This window comes from Serinus canaria, chromosome 13 (assembly GCF_022539315.1).
Source record: "Serinus canaria isolate serCan28SL12 chromosome 13, serCan2020, whole genome shotgun sequence".
NCBI lineage: Eukaryota > Metazoa > Chordata > Aves > Passeriformes > Fringillidae > Serinus > Serinus canaria.
This window is the reverse complement of record NC_066327.1, coordinates 14140143-14159264: the sequence shown is the minus strand read 5'-3', so window position 1 is coordinate 14159264 and position 19122 is coordinate 14140143. Positions and strand designations below refer to the sequence as shown.

Sequence of the window (19122 nt, the reverse complement as noted above, 5' to 3'; positions counted from 1 at the left end):
CTTTTTCCATGTGAAATCCCACAGATCTGCCCTTTATCCATCGTGACATGGGTATTGTTTATATTGCAAATAAAGGTTGTCTCTAAACGTGGGTGGTTGGCCCAGGCTTGCTAGCAGAGGTTAAAATAGCAATGAAGATGATGCAGCTCAGGTTTGCTGCCTCAGACAGACCCAGTGGAAATTCCAGAAAGGACTGCAATCTACTAACTCAACATATACTGCATTTTAACCTAAGTAATTTTCAGCTAAGAAAACAGTTTTTTCTTTTTTTTTTCCCATCCAGCGTAACAAGATAATCATTAGAAAACTTTAAAATACTAAGTGTGGGCAGGAAGAGGGGGGCATGTAAAGAGGAGCTGTTGGAGTTCATCCGTACAGCAAGGAGGTCATGGGATGTGCTTGGAGGGCTCTACATTCCACTGTAAAATTTACAGGAATTTGAGACCAGAGTTAAGGTTGGTACTGAACCCTCAGCAGCTGGGTTTTGAAGTTTCCAAACAATTTGAGCACTTAGTTGGTTGAGGAGCTTGTTTAGGGGGTCTGATATTTTGTTTATCCTGTAGAAAATATTAAACAAGAGAGCATTCAAAGCTTCTGAGATGGTGAGGTAGCTGTGCCAGTGTCACCCTTATGGAGTGGTGGATGTCAGAGGGGTGTGTGGGAATATGCAGAGCCTGAAAGGAGAGAGCAGAGGGACAGAGGCACCGCTGGGTGAAGGGCAGAGCCAGCACACAGGGCTGGCAAGGAGCCCTTTCCTTTCTGAAGGTCAGCAGTGTGCACACACATTTCACTGAGCTTTCTTTATAACTGGGTCAGCATTTACTCAGCAAATGATTAGAGCAGATGGTGTAATTTAGAATCTATGACAAAACTTTTAATAGATCAGGGCTAACATGATGACAAGGAGCTCTGCGCCGTTCTCCACTCCCGCTCTCTGCTTTGCCTTGGGGTAAAAGTCATGCCTGGGATTGGATTTTCTAGTCTGCACATTCCATCTGAGCGACTCCAACCACTTGTTTGAGCATCCTGGAGGAGGGATCCCCACATTTCTCTGTTCCTTTATCCTCATCTTTGTTGGTTTAAAATACAACAATTAACTGAGGATGACAGGAAGACACCAAACAAGTAAACACAGACCCATCGATGAGCAGGTTTTGAAGGAAAAAGCCAGAGTTTGAAGAAAGTAACAAAGGCTGCATTTGTGTATTTTGCTCCATGGAGCTGAAAATATCTAGTAAATTGATCCCGTGGGAGTAATAAATACACATTACTTTATCTTGTACTTCATGTCCTATACCCCTGAGCCTTGATAGAACAACACCACTTAATAGACTTAAAAAAAGAGTAATTACAGTCATTGGTTGTGTGATATTTCAGCCCTTCCAGCCCTGCCTGACCTTCTAATTTAGCTCACCGTGTCTAACTAATGCATTTATATTCATCTTTTATGAAGCATGTGTAGTACAAAATTGACTTTGCAGCCTTTAGCAAGCTGTCTTACCAGGTTTGGGATCTGGTTAGTACAGAGTACTGTATAGCATATGTACATTTACAGCAGAATTTTGCCTGCATATGGTTCTGATCATCTATTACTTTTTTTATCCTTTTGGAAATAAAATAAAAAATATTTTTTTCCATTTCTTCCTCCCCTCCCCTTTTTTAAAGCTTTTATTCATCGCAGCATTATTTACAGCCAAACATGCAGGCAGGAAGATGCAAGCATTTTTAAAATGATTACCACTAATGTTTCTACTTGTCAGAAGTGCTTAAATTTCCCTGCACTTTGTCTAAAAACTTAGCACTTTTACCTTTTAAGAATTACAAATTTCTAAGATCTTACCAAGCTGATTTACAAACACAGCTGACAGTTTATGATGAATGATGTTGCAAAATGTGCAATATGTTTCTCTGTCATTTCTATGCATGTATATATTAAGAAGAAGATTAAGAAGAGAGAGAACCCCCCTCTGAAAGAAACCCTTGAGTTGGAGAGCACACACACAAATCTCTCTCCCGTGTTTCCTCATAACTTCCCGCTCACTTCACTCATCCAGTGGAGCACAATTGTTCTCTGTGCATTTTCTCCCACCATATGGTATCCTCATTACCATACACTAAGGGTCCATATGGGGAACTTGTGAAGTGAACTGTATTCATTTTAACTGCCAGATGAGCAGCCTTTTGCTTTGCAAGCTTAGCTTAAGTCATCTGCTGTCTTTATGTTGTTATGGCAACACAGCACCAATAAAAAATTCTAATCTACTGTAAGTGTCTGGGATCACAGTATTTTAAATGCTCCCTGTAACTGTCCTCCAAGAGAGGAGCTCGTTCTCTCAGTGGGACAAAGGGTTATTGTCAACTCCAGCAGGTGGCAGTAAAGAAATTGTTTTTTTTTTTTTAACCTTTCTGAAAAATATCTATTTTTCCTTTTCCCCCATATCCGCTCACCTCAGAAAATCATAGAATTACACAACATGGTCAATCCTTTACACACCAAGGATTTCTGATGCTCAGGTAGGAATTGCAGGTGACACTTTTAAGGTACAGCTCAAATATTAAAGAGAGCAAAGAATGAAACTGTGGAGGCAGCTCGTGAGCTTTATTGAGAGGTCCAGGCTCAAGTACCTCTTTCACAGGACTCTGATGCCTCCTTTGCCACACAGCTAGGCTCAGTTTTGGAGCTGTTTTCTAACTTCTAGCTACATTTCCAAACTCCTGGATCAAACACAAAGCTAATTAAGAATATCTTATATTAATGGAAATAGGCAGTAGCATCCTTAAACATAAATCATCTTTACCTCCACAGGCCACATGATATGTTGCATCTCTGTCTCCCTGCCTGCATTGAAAGTGAACGTTTGTAGTCTCAGTTCATCAGTTCACATTAGCCTCATGCTGAATATTTAAACACAGAACAATTTGAACACACCATGAAGAGAGACAGTGACTGCACTTTCACTTGGAACAGCACGAGCTCATCTAATAATAATTTAGTAAATCAGCCATTTAGTGGCTCAGTTGTACACTGTATTGTGCCAAATAATATTCAGTTCAACTGAATGCTGGTGAAATGGAAATTCAGACTCCAATCATGTGGCACTTTTTTTGCTCAATGGAGAGGTGAAATGGAAAACCACCCTCCCAACAGACTGTTTGAATGTAGTGATTTATCAAAAATATAATAGAGTGATAATATAAACAGGATTTGGTCGAATGGGGTACGATCTATTCTAATTAGGCTTTTATTATTGTGGTTTCTCCTGTGCAGATTATTTGATAATTCATGATTTGCATTTATCCCTTCAGTTTATTTTGTATATGGGCAGAGAGCAGGTCTGTGTAGTTACAGCCTAGTTACAATCCTTTGAGGCCCAGTCCTCTGGGAAGCCTGGTGAGCTCTTTATTGCCTTATTCTGAGCCCTGGCTCACAGGGAGCACCGTGCCCCAAGGAGCAATGGGGAAACACAGCTGCTGCCATGGGTGTTGCTTCATAGCATGAAAGCAATATCAGATTGATTCCTTTTCCCTTTCTGAGGCTATTAAGATTTGTAGGGAGTGGTTATATCTTAGACTGACTGATATAAATGGAATAAAACAGGTTTTTGGGTGCCTATCCTTGCTTCTTGTGTGCTGACTGTGCCTTTTCTGGCCTGTATCAGTGTCTCTAATAAAAGATATTACCTCACCCTACAAAACTTGCTTTGGTTCTTACCATAGCCCGCTGTAATTTCAGCCAAACAGTTGCATTCCAAGGCTGTCTCTGATGAAGATGGGGGAGAAGAGAGTGTGTTTTCCTAGAAAGTGTGTTGTGAAGTTTAATTGGCTCCCATTAAAGTGGCACTTTGAGATCTCTGAACGCGGGGCATTGCAGAAGTGTGAAGTAATGTCTATAATCTCACCTAGAGTCTCCATTTCTGGCCTACTTTTAGGTGTTATGTGGTGGTTTACGTGGCGATGTAAAATATGATTGCTGTGTATTTCTCACAACACAGCCCAATTGAGTGGCAGAAAAAGCATCTCCAAACCATCACGATGCCATTTAGCAGAGAGTGCTGGAAGCAATAGGATGCCTCTTGTCGTAATTCTTGTAAGAAATACAGAGCCTCACAATCTCTGCCCAGCTGCTGACGCTGGAAAACTCAAGCATTTTGGTAAAATGAATCAAGCAGTAATGTTTCTTTTATGAGATCCCCTCCCAGGAAGGGAAGGTTTGGCACCATTTGGAGATCAGGCTGGGTGATCCATCATAGCAGAGGCAGCTGTCCTGGAGTGTCTCCCAGGTCACCCGATCGAACCGGTGGCTCTTACAACTGTATTATTGCTCATGGAACAGTAATTGAGGCACCATGGCTAAAAATTACCTGGTCTAATAGGCAGTGAACAATTTGCACTCAATACAATTATAAGCCAAATCATTCATTTCATAACACTTGGACTAATTTATTTGTTGACCTTTTAATATCCATAGCTCTTCAGTAGTATTAACTGCAACTTGGACAAAATCTCCTGTTCATTTTACATTCATTGATTTTTTTTTTTTCTCCATTGAGGCAATAACAGTTGTTTGAGTACAACCTTTTCTTTCTGCTGTAAAAGTCAATCATGTAACTTATGGTGATATAACTCAACTGGACTGGAATGTCCTCTAAGTACAATAGCACAATCTCAACCTACTTGTACAGACATGGAAATGCAGTTTGGATTTATTTTAAAGAATATTTTTGAATACATTTGTGACTACAGATAACAAATGATATATTTGCTGAGAAGAGAATGAAAACAAGACCCAGAAGCATTTTTAAAGCATATCCACATATATTTAACACTTTTTTTTTTTGCTATATTTTGGGCAGTCCAAGATACAGAAATTGCAATGTTTGTTGATTTTGTTCTTTAGGATGACCTAAGTGTCTCCACTAATAATGCTGGATTCATAATTTCATCTGCTCATAGCATGCTGAAGTCCAAATATTTGAAGGAATAGAGGTGCCCCATTTTTCCATATGTGAGCCACAAACAAATGAAATATGTTTAAAAGTATTTTTAACAAACAGGAAATAAATAATACTCATAATTTGATAATCTGGATTTTCTTTCATTATTCAGCTGTAAACTAACATGAGTGCTGAGGTTTTGTTGATCAAAAAGCTACTGAAATACTGATGCATTTTGAAAAGTCAGTATTTTGAAGCAATTCTATAAAATATATTGGTGTAGTGACAATGGTAATACTTTTCCTTCAACACTGAAAAAGGAGCCTTAGATCATGTAAAATGCCGTGCCTGCTTCTACTTTCTGGATCTGTACACAGAAATTGAGTGTTACCTCTGTGAAATGTTGGATAAATCTCTTAAATCCATAGTTATTCAACATTTATACTTGCTTTGGATAATTTCAGCTGAATTATAGGACTGTAAATTAAAAATAATAGTACAAGAAACAAAATAACTTTTGTTTCTGATAAGGAAGTTGAAGTTTTTTAGAATATCTGATAGGAGCCACTTTGTTGAAGTTGTCTTTCTGAGCCAAAGTCTCTTTGTACAATAAAATACTGGGAGTCTTTTGAGCACATAAAATATGGTTGTTACACATTTGGTATTTTATGCTTCCCTAGAAATTACCACTTGTATCTGCACCTAATCTATGGTCTGTCTTTTCATTTCAATGGGGTCTGAAGTGGTCCTTGGCTGTAATGAGAATGCCCCTTTCAAGAGACTTCTTTTAATTATGCCGATGATAAAATGGAAGTGAAAGCAGTCATTTGTAGGGGTTATGACTGAGCAGTGTTTTAACAGTAATACTAAAACCCAACAACATCATTTCAGTCTCTATTTCAACATTTTTATGCATCCCCTCTCCACAGAACAGGGTGGAATATTATTGTAGGTCAGAATTTCAATGTGTCTTTTTTTTTCAGTTTCCTCCTGCTATTAAAAGCAATCTGAACTCTCAATTTCTAACTGCTCATGATTCCCACCTGAAACATCCAATCCAGGAAAGTGACAGTTCCACAAATCTGAATTATAGGCTGGGTTTTTGTTTTTGGTTTGGTTTAGTTTGTTTGGTGGGTTTTTTTTTTTCCTTCATTAAAAGAAATCATGGGTGGCTCTTTAAATTAATGTGATTGAACTAATGTGGTTTTTTTTTTTAATAGAAAAGAGCTAATTTGGCATATTTAGATATTTATATGGGAAAATGCATAAGACAAACTGAAAATAAAATGGACAAAACACATATCTCCAATTAACATTTTAATTGCTACACAGCTCCTCTGCTTTACCTCAGCAGGATTTTGGCCATGCATTACCAAGCATATTTCTCTATAGATTTAAATGCAGCCAAGTGAATTAAGCCATCCAATACAGTCTAGTTTGACCCAATGTGAGATCAATTTAAAGGTGTTAGGACTTGACCTGTGTTTGGAAAGTCTTTGTGTATACAAATCATAGAAATACATGTCAGCCTGTCCATTTGCCAAGGGATGTTTTTCACTCTTACAATACATTATTTGTTATCTGCATTGTGCCATACACAAAAATCACAAGCCACAGGTAATCTTTCTTTAATTCCCAGTATTCCTGGGAATTTTTCTAATGGACACAATAATATGATCCATAGAATAAAGCTTCTGAAACAGCCTATGCAGTGTCTTTGAATGACAGAATTCAGTGTCCCTGTTAATTTTTCCAAATTCTTTAAATGTTTACCTAAGTCCAGACCCTTCAAATCATTCAAAACCTTCTTCCAGAAGGGAATGTTGACAATTTCCCAAAAATATATGGGTAAAAAATAGTCAGGAGAAGATTTTGAGCAAAAACTCCTTTTTTTTTTCACCCTTTATTTTCTACCAAGAAATAGGAACGTTAATACCACAAGAGAAAGAACTATCAGAAAATCTTACATATACAAAACCAAAAAAAAGCCCCCAAACCTAAAAACTCCTTAATCTTAATAATGAACATCTGCTTTAAAGTACTGTAGATGCTCATGCAAGTAGTTTGGAGTAAATTTTCAAAAAATAAATGCCTGAGGTTCCTATCCAAAATTGCCCTGGGTCTGATGGTAGCGGAGGCACATAAGGAAAATTTAGTAGGAAAAATGTGCTTTTAGGTTATTGTGACAAACTTTTGAGGTCAGATAAAAGAAAAGAACTTATGTTGTCATTTGTTTGCTCAAATAGATAAATCAGGAATAATCTTTTTGCAGCCGAGATAGAGGGGAATAGTGTGAGTCACTGTAACCTGGTGGGAAGGAGGGATTTCCATATAGGAAGTTGGTAAAGGATTTTTGTTAGTCACTAAATTATGTGGACCTACCCATTTGTGCATCTAATTAGATTTTCTTTGGGTGATTCACTGGATATGAAAAGCTGAACCTAGCATGAATGATGGGATGGCACAAAAGGAGTGCATGCAGGCGAACTGGTCTTTCCATGCTACAAATCCTTCAGGTTTTTGTACAGCTATTAAATGTGTTCCAGGCTGAGGGGATGTGTCATTAGACCCTCAGAGTGTGAGCCTGCTGGACAATCTGTGGGAAATGTGCAGGGGAGGCCAGAGAATTGTCCCAGTGTTGGCTCCTGAAGGGAGGTGTTTGTGGGTCCCAAACACGAGTGACACCTGCCAGCTCTCAGCTGCTGGGCTGCAGGGAGGGGACAGATACAAGGGTACAATGCAGTGGTATCCACCAGCCCTGCACTGGCTGCATGAGGTAAAATCTGACAGCTCTGAAAGGCTCCTGCATGGGGCTGGAAATGCCTTTTCCTGGTAGACAGAGGGGCTGGGGGCAGGACATGCTATGAATTTGCTTAGGAGAAACAAACTTCTCCAGCTATCGGAGGGACTTGGATGTGAGTCATGACATCACTGTTGTCTCTGAAGTCCCTAAAGGAGATGATTTAAGTCCCAGCAGAGTGATTTTAATTCTGCATATCTGCTCTCCTATACCCAGTCTTCTCCCTTTATTTAGAGACCCAACATTAGCAGACAAGTCCAGAACTTTTAGCAACAGAACCTTCCAAATGACTTGCCAGATGCTTCAGTTGATGATAATATGGTGGGAGCATCCAGACTCTCAAAAAGCAGTTTATTCAAAGAGCTATTCCAAACCAACAATATTAATGGTGGTTTATTCCATGCCACCCTGTATCTAAATGAAGAACACATCTGTGTTAGCTACTAATTCTGTTGTTGTTACATGCCCATCATTTGTGGAAATGGGACCACCAGCATGAGTGGTGTGCCCTAAAAAAGGAGGCTGATTTTTTTTTTTTTAGTGTTTAACTACACCATATTTCCAGGAGGTTAATAGGTGTAAGATGGGAGACTTGCAAGGACAGACTTTCAGGTGATCATCACAATTTTGTTCCTTCTTTTGTCAGCAGTATTTGCAAAGACTCTTTGGGCAGGGTGTGTTTCTCCCCTTTGCATTTATCACCTTTGTGGTTAGGAGGAGTTTTAATCATCGATTCTCAATGTTTATGGCTAAATGCCTGCTCCCATTTGCACTTCAGCATTTGTTCTTTCTGCTGCCTCATAGAGGCTTCCTATATTTTATTTATAAGCTTGGCTCACTGTGGAGCAGGTGGTAAAGTTATGCATGACTGTTTTTAGTGCTGTACATTTAGGCTGTGATTTTCAGTTTGGGTGGAGGCTGATGAGTCTACAGTGGCTTGGAAAGACCAAGGTTCTAGCTCCCACTGTAGACATGTTTTCTGGGAAGCTGCCATTGACATTCAGTGGCAGGAATTCAGTGAACTTCCATCCTGTAGGCAGTGGTAAGCTGAAGTGTTTCTTTTGCCCCTCAAGTGAGATATGTTGTCTTTCTCTCCCATTTTGCCTTCTTGTCTTTGTAGTATCTATATGGTGTTCACTGCTTTGGTATGATTCAGTCATAATACATGGAAACCATTCAGTTGTTTGTTTGTTAGAAAAGGTTTCAGCTTGGTGTGAGTACAAATATCTTTTTAGAGAAATGGCCCTGTTATTTTATACTTCCCATTAGACTGGCACAGTTCCCTCAGTCTTACAGTAAATGGAGGATCTTTACATTTTGAATGGCTTTTATGAGTCTTTATAAAGCTATAATTGCTGAAAATGGTACAATAATGCAGTGCTCACTGTTGATGGGGAGAGATGGGAGGTTCTGGACAGCCTGAAGCTCTTGTGTACCAGGCTCAATGTCTGGCATTTTAGATCTTTGGCATTCTTGTAAATGTCTCTCTTGGTTTTGCCTTTACATTTGAAAGAGGTGTTCACAAGTTTATCTTTTAAAATAAAATGCATACACAAATTTCAAGCGTAAGTTTAAAACTTACTTCTAACCCATGTCCTTAAAGATCACATTTATTGTTTCACCAACTGAAAACCAAAGGGAAAGTTTGAGCACAAATGAATGTGGTTTTGACTCGAAATTTCAGAATGTGACCTTTGCAAGGTGAAGAAGTGAACTGAGTGTGATGTTGAGCATTTTGAGTCTGCAGAGGAGGTTTTTTCTTGCAAGTAGCCATGAGAGTAGGAAGTTAGAAGGCAGAGGCAGGAGGTCAGACATAAGAGTCAAGGAAGTATGAATGACATCATCATCCCTAAGTACCCTCTCAGAAGATGAATGAGCTCTCTCTTGTATTACAATGCTAAAGAGCATTAGAAGGTGATATGATATCCAGACAACACATAAGATAAATGCCTCAGAGGATGCTGGAACAGCTTCCCCCCCACGCCCTCCCTGAGTTCATAAATCCTGTGGTGGTCTCAATAATACAATATGTGGCTGCTGAGTGTTATATATTGTGGTCAGCTTCTTCTGGACAAAATTCATTTCGGTTTAACGAGTACCTTGAACATTATCTAATTTAGTTACTTAAGCTGAACAACTCAGTGTAACTCTAGATACCCTTTATCTCACCAGACTCACAGCCCTTTTGGGACACAGAGTGGATTTATTTTTCCCAAGATCTTCTGAATAGAAACTAAGCGGATATTACAAGAAGAAATACCTCATCTCCTTTAAAACTAACAAAAAATGTGTTTGTCATGATAAGTCTTGACACAAAGTGTTTTCATCTTGATAAAACTTGAAATGCAAGTTTCGTGTTCTTAATGAAATCCTTCTGAAGGGAATGCAGGCTTCCAACAAAACATGCAGAGGTGCTGGAGTGTTCGAGGTTCATTCAGTCAGAAGTGGATTCAGTCTGAATTTCAGTCTTTGTGCTTCAAAAGCACAGTTACTCCAGCATGATTTATAATATTTTTTTCTACAGTAGTTTGGGGATATGCAAAGCTAAAGTAGAATTTACTGCTCAGCCCCACTTTTGGGTGTGTAGACACCCCTTAGTATCTTTGGGAGGAAGATTTGATTAAAATATTTAATTGTGAGCCTGTTTCAAAAATTAAAGAGGAAAATTCCCTCAGTAGAAAATCAGCTTCAGTTTGGAGTAAAAATGGACTATGGATTTTTGGTGTACAGATTCATGGAGTCCAGAGTTCTGATGTATAATATTTAATTACTAAAATAATCTTTCCTTTTCTCAATATTTGCTAGTTTGTGATTTTTTAGAGAAATTAAATTATTTTCATTTGAAAAAAAAATGCAAAAAAAGAAGACTCTCACTTAGGTCTAGCTAAATGCTGCTAAGTCCTTGATTCTAAACCAAAGGCTGTCAGACTTTTAGCAATAATAGAAAAGTGGATCTTCCTTGACAAATGCCCCCATAAATTAGAAATTAGCTTTAGTCAAACTCTGTCTCTCTCAGGAAATATTTCCACTTGCATATTCTATTAGAAGGACCTTACATGATGCCCACTTACTGCTATGAAAATCTAGGCTTTGGAGATGAAGGCAAAGAAAAATTTCTGTGAACAAAAGAATATCTGGAATAACAGACCTGGAGCTTATGCAGAGATTTCTTTTCATAGAATGTGAGTTTCACTCACTTTTTGCTCTGTCTTTCCACCCCTCTATCTGTTTATCTGTTACCATCTCAGTGGTAATATGCAGTATCAATTGGATTTTAAAAGACATAGATCTCTTATACTAGCTGTCCTTTTTTATAATACCTTTTACAAATTTAATCAATGCATTTTAATATACAATATAGTTTAAGTGCAATATACGATAAATATTCAAGCTTCATCTTAAACATGCTCTAGCCTTTAAATTGTTAAAACTGCAGTGCCCTTTCAATCTACTTACATAATGTCATAAAATATACATTTCAAGGTAAATGAAGTCAGCTACTTCAATTTAGTCCCTCAAACTGGTAGTAAATGAGAGGTTAACACTATGGTGCCAAACCCATTATTGAGTAAATTTAGCACCTTGGACAGCTCTGTAAAATCTTTATTGCTTTCCTGACCTGCTCGTCATGTTCTGTCTATGTGTTCAGTGGCTCTCAGCTCTGATTGAAAGGCAATATATTAGATCCCCAACACAAACATGCTCGGGGGCTGCTTCCCTGTGAGCGTAATGACACGGAGGTGAGAACAATTTTCTGGTCACCGCAATCCAAGCACCTTGCAAGGTCTGCTGCTCTAACTCATAGAGGACTTCAGGGGCTCCTTTGTACGTGGAACAGCTTCTGTTGTAATTTAGGCAGAGTTGCAAAAGGTTTAAGATGCATTCAGAAAACAAGAAGTTAATATCTTGAGCCTTTCTTTAGCAGCATTTTTGCTGTGTGTTTATAAAGCTGGCTTGTGTCTATAAAAAGTACCATCAGCTCTGGAATAGAAGATACCACTATTTGACACAGGAGGGTTTTTCTGTAGCATGTCGTTTGTATGATCTGAAAATATCATGAAAAAGAAATGCTTTTCTTGTGTGAAAATATTGTTAGAGAAAGTATGCAACTCAACTTTATAGATCCTGAAAATGTTGGAAAGAAATAGAATCATTGACTAGCTAAGAAAATTGAATGCTACTTGTCAAGAATGTTTCAATAAACCATTATGACAATTAGTTTTATTTACATGCAATATGATATGGCATCCAAGAACTTCCAGTGTTTAAGAACTGAAATATATTTGAAATGAGGGAGAGCAGCTGTAAGATTCTGTGTAATTACCTCATTTTTTAGCACGGTTTTCAATCTCTTTTTAGATGCACTCCAAGGTTTTTAGCTCAGCATTATATAAATAACTATGATTATTCAGGTAGAGCAGAAATGACTATTTAAACTTTCTTTTTTTTAGTAATTTGGCATAATGACAGCTTAGGCTAACAATATACCAAAGCAGTTTGCGGCCTCTGTATCACATTCTAATTTTCAATCAGTGAAATATATACTGCAAACAATTTCTACTGAAGTGAAATAAATCCTGGTTTGCAAAGTCAAACACCTGTGCAGTAATTTTTCGTCTAAAATTATGGAATGAAAAAGAGAACATTTTTTCAGTAATGTCTCTGTTCTTGTCTAGTTTGTATCTTCAGTATGAGGCAGACAGGGCACTCAGTGTTGTGAGCAATGAGGATTGTTTGTACCTGGATGCTGTTTGTGTCTGTCAGTCTGTCTGTGATTATACTGCTCACTGCTGTGGTCAAAAAACAAGGAAAAAACCACCCCAAACCAACAATTGCAGCACAAAACCAACCCCAATCTTAAAAATCAAGCAAACAAACAAAACCCACCAAGAGAAAAAGGCTGTAGCAACTTAAACTCCTCAGAATCTGTTTCAAGTGTAGTGATTTAAAAATCCATCAATTATGTATTACATCTCCCTTCATATGTGGAAAATAATTTAAATGTGTGTTCTGAGACAGGGTGTGTGCAGCAGAAGGCAAGCCTAAATGTTTACTGGGAGAACAAAAATCCTCCATCTCATTTTTGAATTTAGGACATTATATATGTCATAAGTAGTTACTGCAGTATGACAACTATTTTATGTTATATTATAGAGAATTTAAAATTGAAAAAAATGCTAATATGCATCTAAAAGCTTGTCATTTGAAGAGTTGTTCAAGGATTTTTGAAGAGGTTATGGTGACAGCAAAATGAACGCAATTATATCTCTATTTTCTGATCAGAGTCTACAGTATATGAAAATTGAGCATTACTGTTTCTTTTTGGTATAAAATATGGCTATTGTGTAAAATATTTTAAGTTTAAAAGTTTAACTTTGTAGAAAACTGCAAAATGCTTAGAACTGGTACTATTTTTGTAAGCTGCTTGCAGAAATATTCCATGATGAATAGCGTCATGTTAGAATATTATAGCAGTACTTAGGGGCTGGGAACTACAAAAATACATTGTTTTACTCAAAGGATGTTCCTGCCCGGTTTTGATTGGGCATTTGGGAATCTGCTTTGAAAGATGCCATGAAATAATAAGGGGAAGAATTCTTCTGGGTTAATTCTGCAATGCTTTTTTATATTTTCTATCAGGATTATCATCAGGATGCTGTAAAATATAAGAACACAAGAAATGCTATTGTTACTTGAATACCAGTAGAAAATATCCTAAGAAATATTAAATGAAGAGGAACAAATAAAAAAATGGAAGGAACAAAATTGCCAAAAATGGAGAACTGAATCTCAGACTGTTTTAAAGTGTGCTGTCCATGCAAGGAATTTTTCCAGGAAATGCTGCACGGTCCTGGGCAGTTCTCTCACACACTGCATGTGTTTTCCTCCTGGGCATCATTCCATGCATGTGGATCCTGCCCTGACCCCTCGTACCAGGACACAAAGTGGAGAAGCCAAAGGGTTATATTAGAGTAGCACAGGACTGATTGGGTATCTTCTGAATGTGGCCTGCTGGGTAAGGTCACAGTTCCTGCAGCATGCAATTAAGAATAAAATAAACACATTGAAGGGATTCATAACATTCTCTGAATGACATTGATTGCAGTAATCTAGTAAATGACCTCAGGATTGTATTCTGCAATAAAGCCATGAGTGGTTTATAGTGCAGATGGTAGAGACAATTGAGTGATGTATTTTATTTTGCAGCACCAATGATTCTCACCTTTTGACTTGATTAAGCGTGTGTGTGAATAGGATGAACCAGTGATTTAACACCATTCAGTGGTTGCTGAGAGTTGTTACAATTAAGGTTTACCTGGTGGGAGGAAAAAAAGAAAAAAAAAAAACACTACAAAACATGGTGCACCTAATAGAAGAGAATATTTGTTTTCCCCACAAGGAGTTTATTGAACTCAGCAGAATGCTTCTGTTTTTATATTGACAGGAAGTAATACTTAAGAGGGCTGCTGATTTAGTAGAAGCACTCTATGGTATGCCACATAATAACCAGGTAAATGCATTCTACTTCAGCAATTCTATATCATGGCTATTTCTTAGATGTATAGAGAGATCAGGGGCTGAAGGGATATGATGCTACAATGGGAGACAAGAATAAATGTAAAGGGTGATGCTGTATCTGGAGTGGGGTTTGGTTTGCTTGTTTTCATTTTTAAAGGGTCTGAATTTAGTGTTTGTAAAAACACCATGGAGGCATCTGCCCATTTTCACCAGATCCTATATAATATGAGCAATGTTGTACATTATGTCTTGCCACCAGTGACTTCTCCCTTTTCCCCTTAAAAAGAGCTCTAGGGTGGAGCAAGTCCAGGCTCCAGCCCCATCCTGCCAGTTGGTCTTTTTATACAAAATGTGGCCACTGGGAGGGACTTCCAACTCTCACCACAAATGTCAGGATTTGACAGGAAGATCCTGGAAGCATGAGCTCTCTCTCAGCCAGCTGGTTTAGAAAGAAAAGCATCTCCTTTTAGCCTTTGGACAGGGAACTGTTTAATTTGAGTCTGTAGGAGGGGTTTGTCAGAGTCTCTGTGGTAACTCTTGCATGTTTTTCCCTTACCCTGCAGGAGATAATCCTGAAGAGAGCTGCAGACATTGCTGAGGCGCTCTACAGCGTGCCCCGCAACCACAACCAGCTCCCCGCCCTCGCCAACACCTCCGTCCACGCGGGGATGATGGGGGTCAACTCCTTCAGCGGCCAGCTCGCTGTCAATGTCTCTGAAGCCTCCCAAGCCACCAACCAGGGTCAGCAGGAGCCTCATCTCCCTCTCTCCATGGATCTTTTCTGACAGAAGTCAGGGGGACGGGCAGGGCAGTGGCAGAGGGGTGGCTCAGCACCGGGAGCAGGGCTGGGCAGCCCATCCCAGACCCTTGGAATGACACAGGATGGGGCTGTCCCAGCTCAGGAAAAGCACTTCTGCATGGGTCTAAATAGCTTTTCATTCTGCCCTGAGTAACACTTGTATTTGTGTTTAAATCCCACTAATTTTAATCAGCTTCAGCATGGACTGAACATTAAGTACATGCTTATGTATTTTCCTGAGCATGGCTGATCTCTCAGTCTGGGCCTTGTGTAGCACTTCTTTATAACATGAAGTTATCCCTTGAATGTTTACCAATTTAATTTGCTTTGCAAGAGATAGGGTATTGGAACTCTGGTTTTTTTCAGTTTGAGACTTTCATAAATTTTACAACTAGCAAAGAATACAAATATTTAAAATGACATTTTCAGAGTTTTTCCAATTTTTAAAATTAAGGGGTTTTCACTTTCTATAAAATCAGTATTTGTTTAAAGTAAGAGTTAAAAATAAAAAATAAGTGAAGAATATTTTTGTAGAAGCCCTTTGCATTTGCTCTCTCCTTTGCTCAGCTCTATATATTATCCAACTTAAAAATACATTTGAATGAGAAAGTGTTAGGATGAGGCTGTTTTTAGATGAGCAGAAACAAAAATTTTTGCATTACAATAAAAAAATACAAAATTGTTTTAGATTGAAATATTTTATGCTGTGCATTAGGAAGAAAAATCAGCAATTTTTCTTCTAGGAATGGAGATGCATATTTTGTATTTCTGTGGCTTCTAGAAACAAATCTTTCCTTTGGAACATTTGGATATGAGTTTCCTAAAATGTCATTTCCATATTTAGGTAGAGATTCAAATTTTAACTTGCTGTCAAATTTGATACTCATTTCCCACCAACATAATGATGAGACCAAAGCAAAAAGACAGAGGATATCCCACAAGCTGGAGAAATGCACTCCATTTCCTGAAGTGTGCAGTGAGCATCTGAGGTGTGTTAAATGCCAGTGACATCAGGGAAGAGTTAACAACAATCCCGTGCTTTTAACACACCTTGAGCGGGTCTGGACTCCTCACTCTGAGAATGTAGGTCATGTTTACTCCATTTCCTACAAGCAGCCCTTTCAGAGCAAGTGTTCCTCCAACACCCCGAGCTGATCTTTGCTCCAGGGCATCCCTGGCTTGCCTGGGGAGCTCTGCAGGCTCCAGCAGGGACCTGGGCAGGGAGGAGTCCTGGGGACCTGGTGGAGCTGGGGGTCAGTCCTGCCCCTCTCTGCACTCCCTGGCTGGACTGAGCTCCCCCTTGGTTTGTGTAGGAAGCTGTTGTGGGGCTAATTCCAGTTTCTGCCTCTGTTCCCTCCCCACACAAGGTTTCACTCGCAACTCCAGCAGTGTGTCACCTCATGGCTACGTGCCAAGCACCACCCCGCAGCAGACAAACTACAACTCTGTCACAACAAGCATGAATGGCTATGGGAATGCTGGAATGTCAAATTTAGGCGGTTCTCCAACCTTCCTGAATGGATCTGCTGCCAATTCTCCCTATGCCAGTGAGTATTTGATGTCTTTTCTGTATTTTGCACATTTTCATTAGAAGGAGGCAGTAGATTTTCTCTGATGCTCAATATTTATTTTCTATTTTGACCACTTGAAATAGAGATTGGTCTTTACTCTCCAAGGCACTGATCATGGATGTGCTTTAAAGACCTTAGTGTTGCCACAAATTCTCCTCTCTGTTTCCACAAAACCCTTATTAATCATTATTATTATTATTATTATTTATTTGGGAGCCTTAAAAGAGCCTACAAAGAGTACTCTCTCATTATTTAGTCTGATAGTTTCATAACATACCTTACACTCTAATAAGAAACACTGTCCTCAACTTCTGAGCAAATATGTTTATAACCTTTATAAAAATTATTAATTACTACTGGGCCTCAGCTTGATTGTTTATATTCCACTTGCTTTTTAAGTAATGTTATTTTGACTTCACTGAGTCAGTAAAATGTGACAAAGGCTCTTAGATTTTGTGTTTTAGTGTCAGTACAGTGAATGCCACAAAAATGTGAGTCATACAAATCATACATCCCATGGTGTGAAGAGCTTCTGGTCTACAGTCCCAGTCCCAGAAATATTCATGTTCAGAACTGACTTTCTGCATTTTGACATTAAAGGTTTAGTGAGCTGTTTAAATATAAATACATTTCTATTGGTAAAGTGAACCCCTTCTGCAGCTGAGCTCAGTAGTCCCTGGTCACATGAGAAATTGGATGAGTAGAACCTGCCCAATTCCTCTGACATTGCTCACGAGGCACAAAGGATTCCACTGACATCTGTAGGAAGCTGACAGCAGAATCAGGTTGGAAGGTCTGGACATACAAACAGATTGATAGGCTGGGACTGTAACATGGACAGACAAACTGACTGCTGAAGGTACCAAGGTTTACACAGCAAATCTGAAGTTAATGGTGTAACACAGCAGTGAGTTATTTTGATCTGCATTAGGATAAAAAAGGAGATTGGAACTCTGAATAAAATAATTAACTCCAAGGCTTCTTCTCTGCTGCAAATTTAGAACAAATTATTTACCCACATAACTAGTACTTATAGGCTGGGAATTGCTAACCAGTGATTATTTTTGTACTCTAATAATAATGTAACATGTAATGTTACAAAGTACCTTACTTATTAAGTTGGATTTACTGTCACAGAATCTGCACACTCTGAATTCATAATATAACATGATTGATGAGACATCTCCTTTTGGAAGCAGATGCCAGTAATGCATTTAAAATACTGTGGCAGTGTATTATTTCATATTTATGAACGGAGTCCTCTTTAGAATAGCACTTCACTTCCTAGCCCTGGTTCTCTATTCTATTTATATTTTGGGAGGTTTTCTTGGTTGATCTGTCATTCTGCTAATGTCTAATCCATTGAATCAGAAAATGCTTCAATCATGACCTGAAAATTAAAAGGTGGCATTCTTAATTAAATCAATAAACTAATTGCTGTATAGTAGCAATTCAATTTAGGTGCTTTGATTGCTCTCCCTTAGCAAGTACTTCCAGACACAGAGTGACTTCAGACTAAGATTGTATCTGTCAGACTGTGAAACTTTGAACATTTAATTTCCATTAATTGATTTCCTCAGTGTTAACAAATATGATATCAGATTCTCAAATAAGAACTTAAATAGGGTGATTTTTATCTACATAAATGCAAATAAAATAATAATTCAAAGCCCAGATGATCAGAATTTTACTCTGTAATACATAATTATTCACAGCCCACTTGTGTATCTAAACGGTTTCTACAGGAAACAGGACAAAGAATGGAAATATGGGATGACACTTTTGGTCCTTTTTTTGTTGTTGTTGTTGTTGGATAAGAGGGGAAACCAGCAGTGCCTTCTGAACATTAAAGTAGTTAGCTTTATTTTCATGAAAAGAAATTTGTTTAAAAGCTTGATGGTAAATACATGAACCAAAGATATTTGTTGTACTTTATAGTAAAATAAGTGTTTAAGGATATCTGTGTTTAAAGACCGAACTTCCCACATAGCACATTTGCATTTTGAACACTCAGTTCAGCCCTAAAAAAATCAAGAGCATCCAGGAATGAGAATTCTCTTATTTCTGCAGCCTGTTATTATTGAGTACTAAGGAATTCCTTTTTGGGGGTCTTTCTTCCCTCCAGTTGTGCCATCAAGTCCGACGATGGCCTCCTCCACTAGCCTCCCCTCCAACTGTAGCAGCTCCTCTGGGATTTTCTCCTTCTCACCAGCCAACATGGTCTCAGCGGTGAAACAGAAGAGTGCGTTCGCGCCTGTCGTGAGACCCCAGACCTCCCCCCCTCCCACCTGCACCAGCACCAATGGCAATAGCCTGCAAGGTAGGTGGAACCCAGGCTGCAGCCAGGCTGCACAGGAGGTGGCTGCTCCAGCTGTGAGCTGGTGGTGCCTCCGAGCTGCCCCAGGGAGCGAAGGCAATGGGGGATCCCCGTGGGCTCTGTCCCAAAGCTTCCTCCTGTACAGAGTAACTGACTCCACCCCCAGCCCACCTTGTAGCCTG

General features: G+C 38.8%; 1 protein-coding gene across 7 annotated transcripts in view; it reads left to right on the top strand.

The window, feature by feature from the left end:
• The window catches only part of EBF1 (EBF transcription factor 1), a 268614-nt gene that overhangs the window by 241989 nt on the left and 7503 nt on the right, over positions 1–19122 (top strand). For all 7 annotated transcript variants that reach the window (XM_009091498.4, XM_018915531.3, XM_009091497.4 and 4 more), the window contains exons 12-15: positions 14180–14245; positions 14817–14994; positions 16420–16599; positions 18749–18943. In XM_009091498.4, the coding sequence (XP_009089746.2) occupies positions 14180–14245; positions 14817–14994; positions 16420–16599; positions 18749–18943 (619 nt within the window). The remainder of the gene's footprint in view (positions 1–14179; positions 14246–14816; positions 14995–16419; positions 16600–18748; positions 18944–19122) is intronic.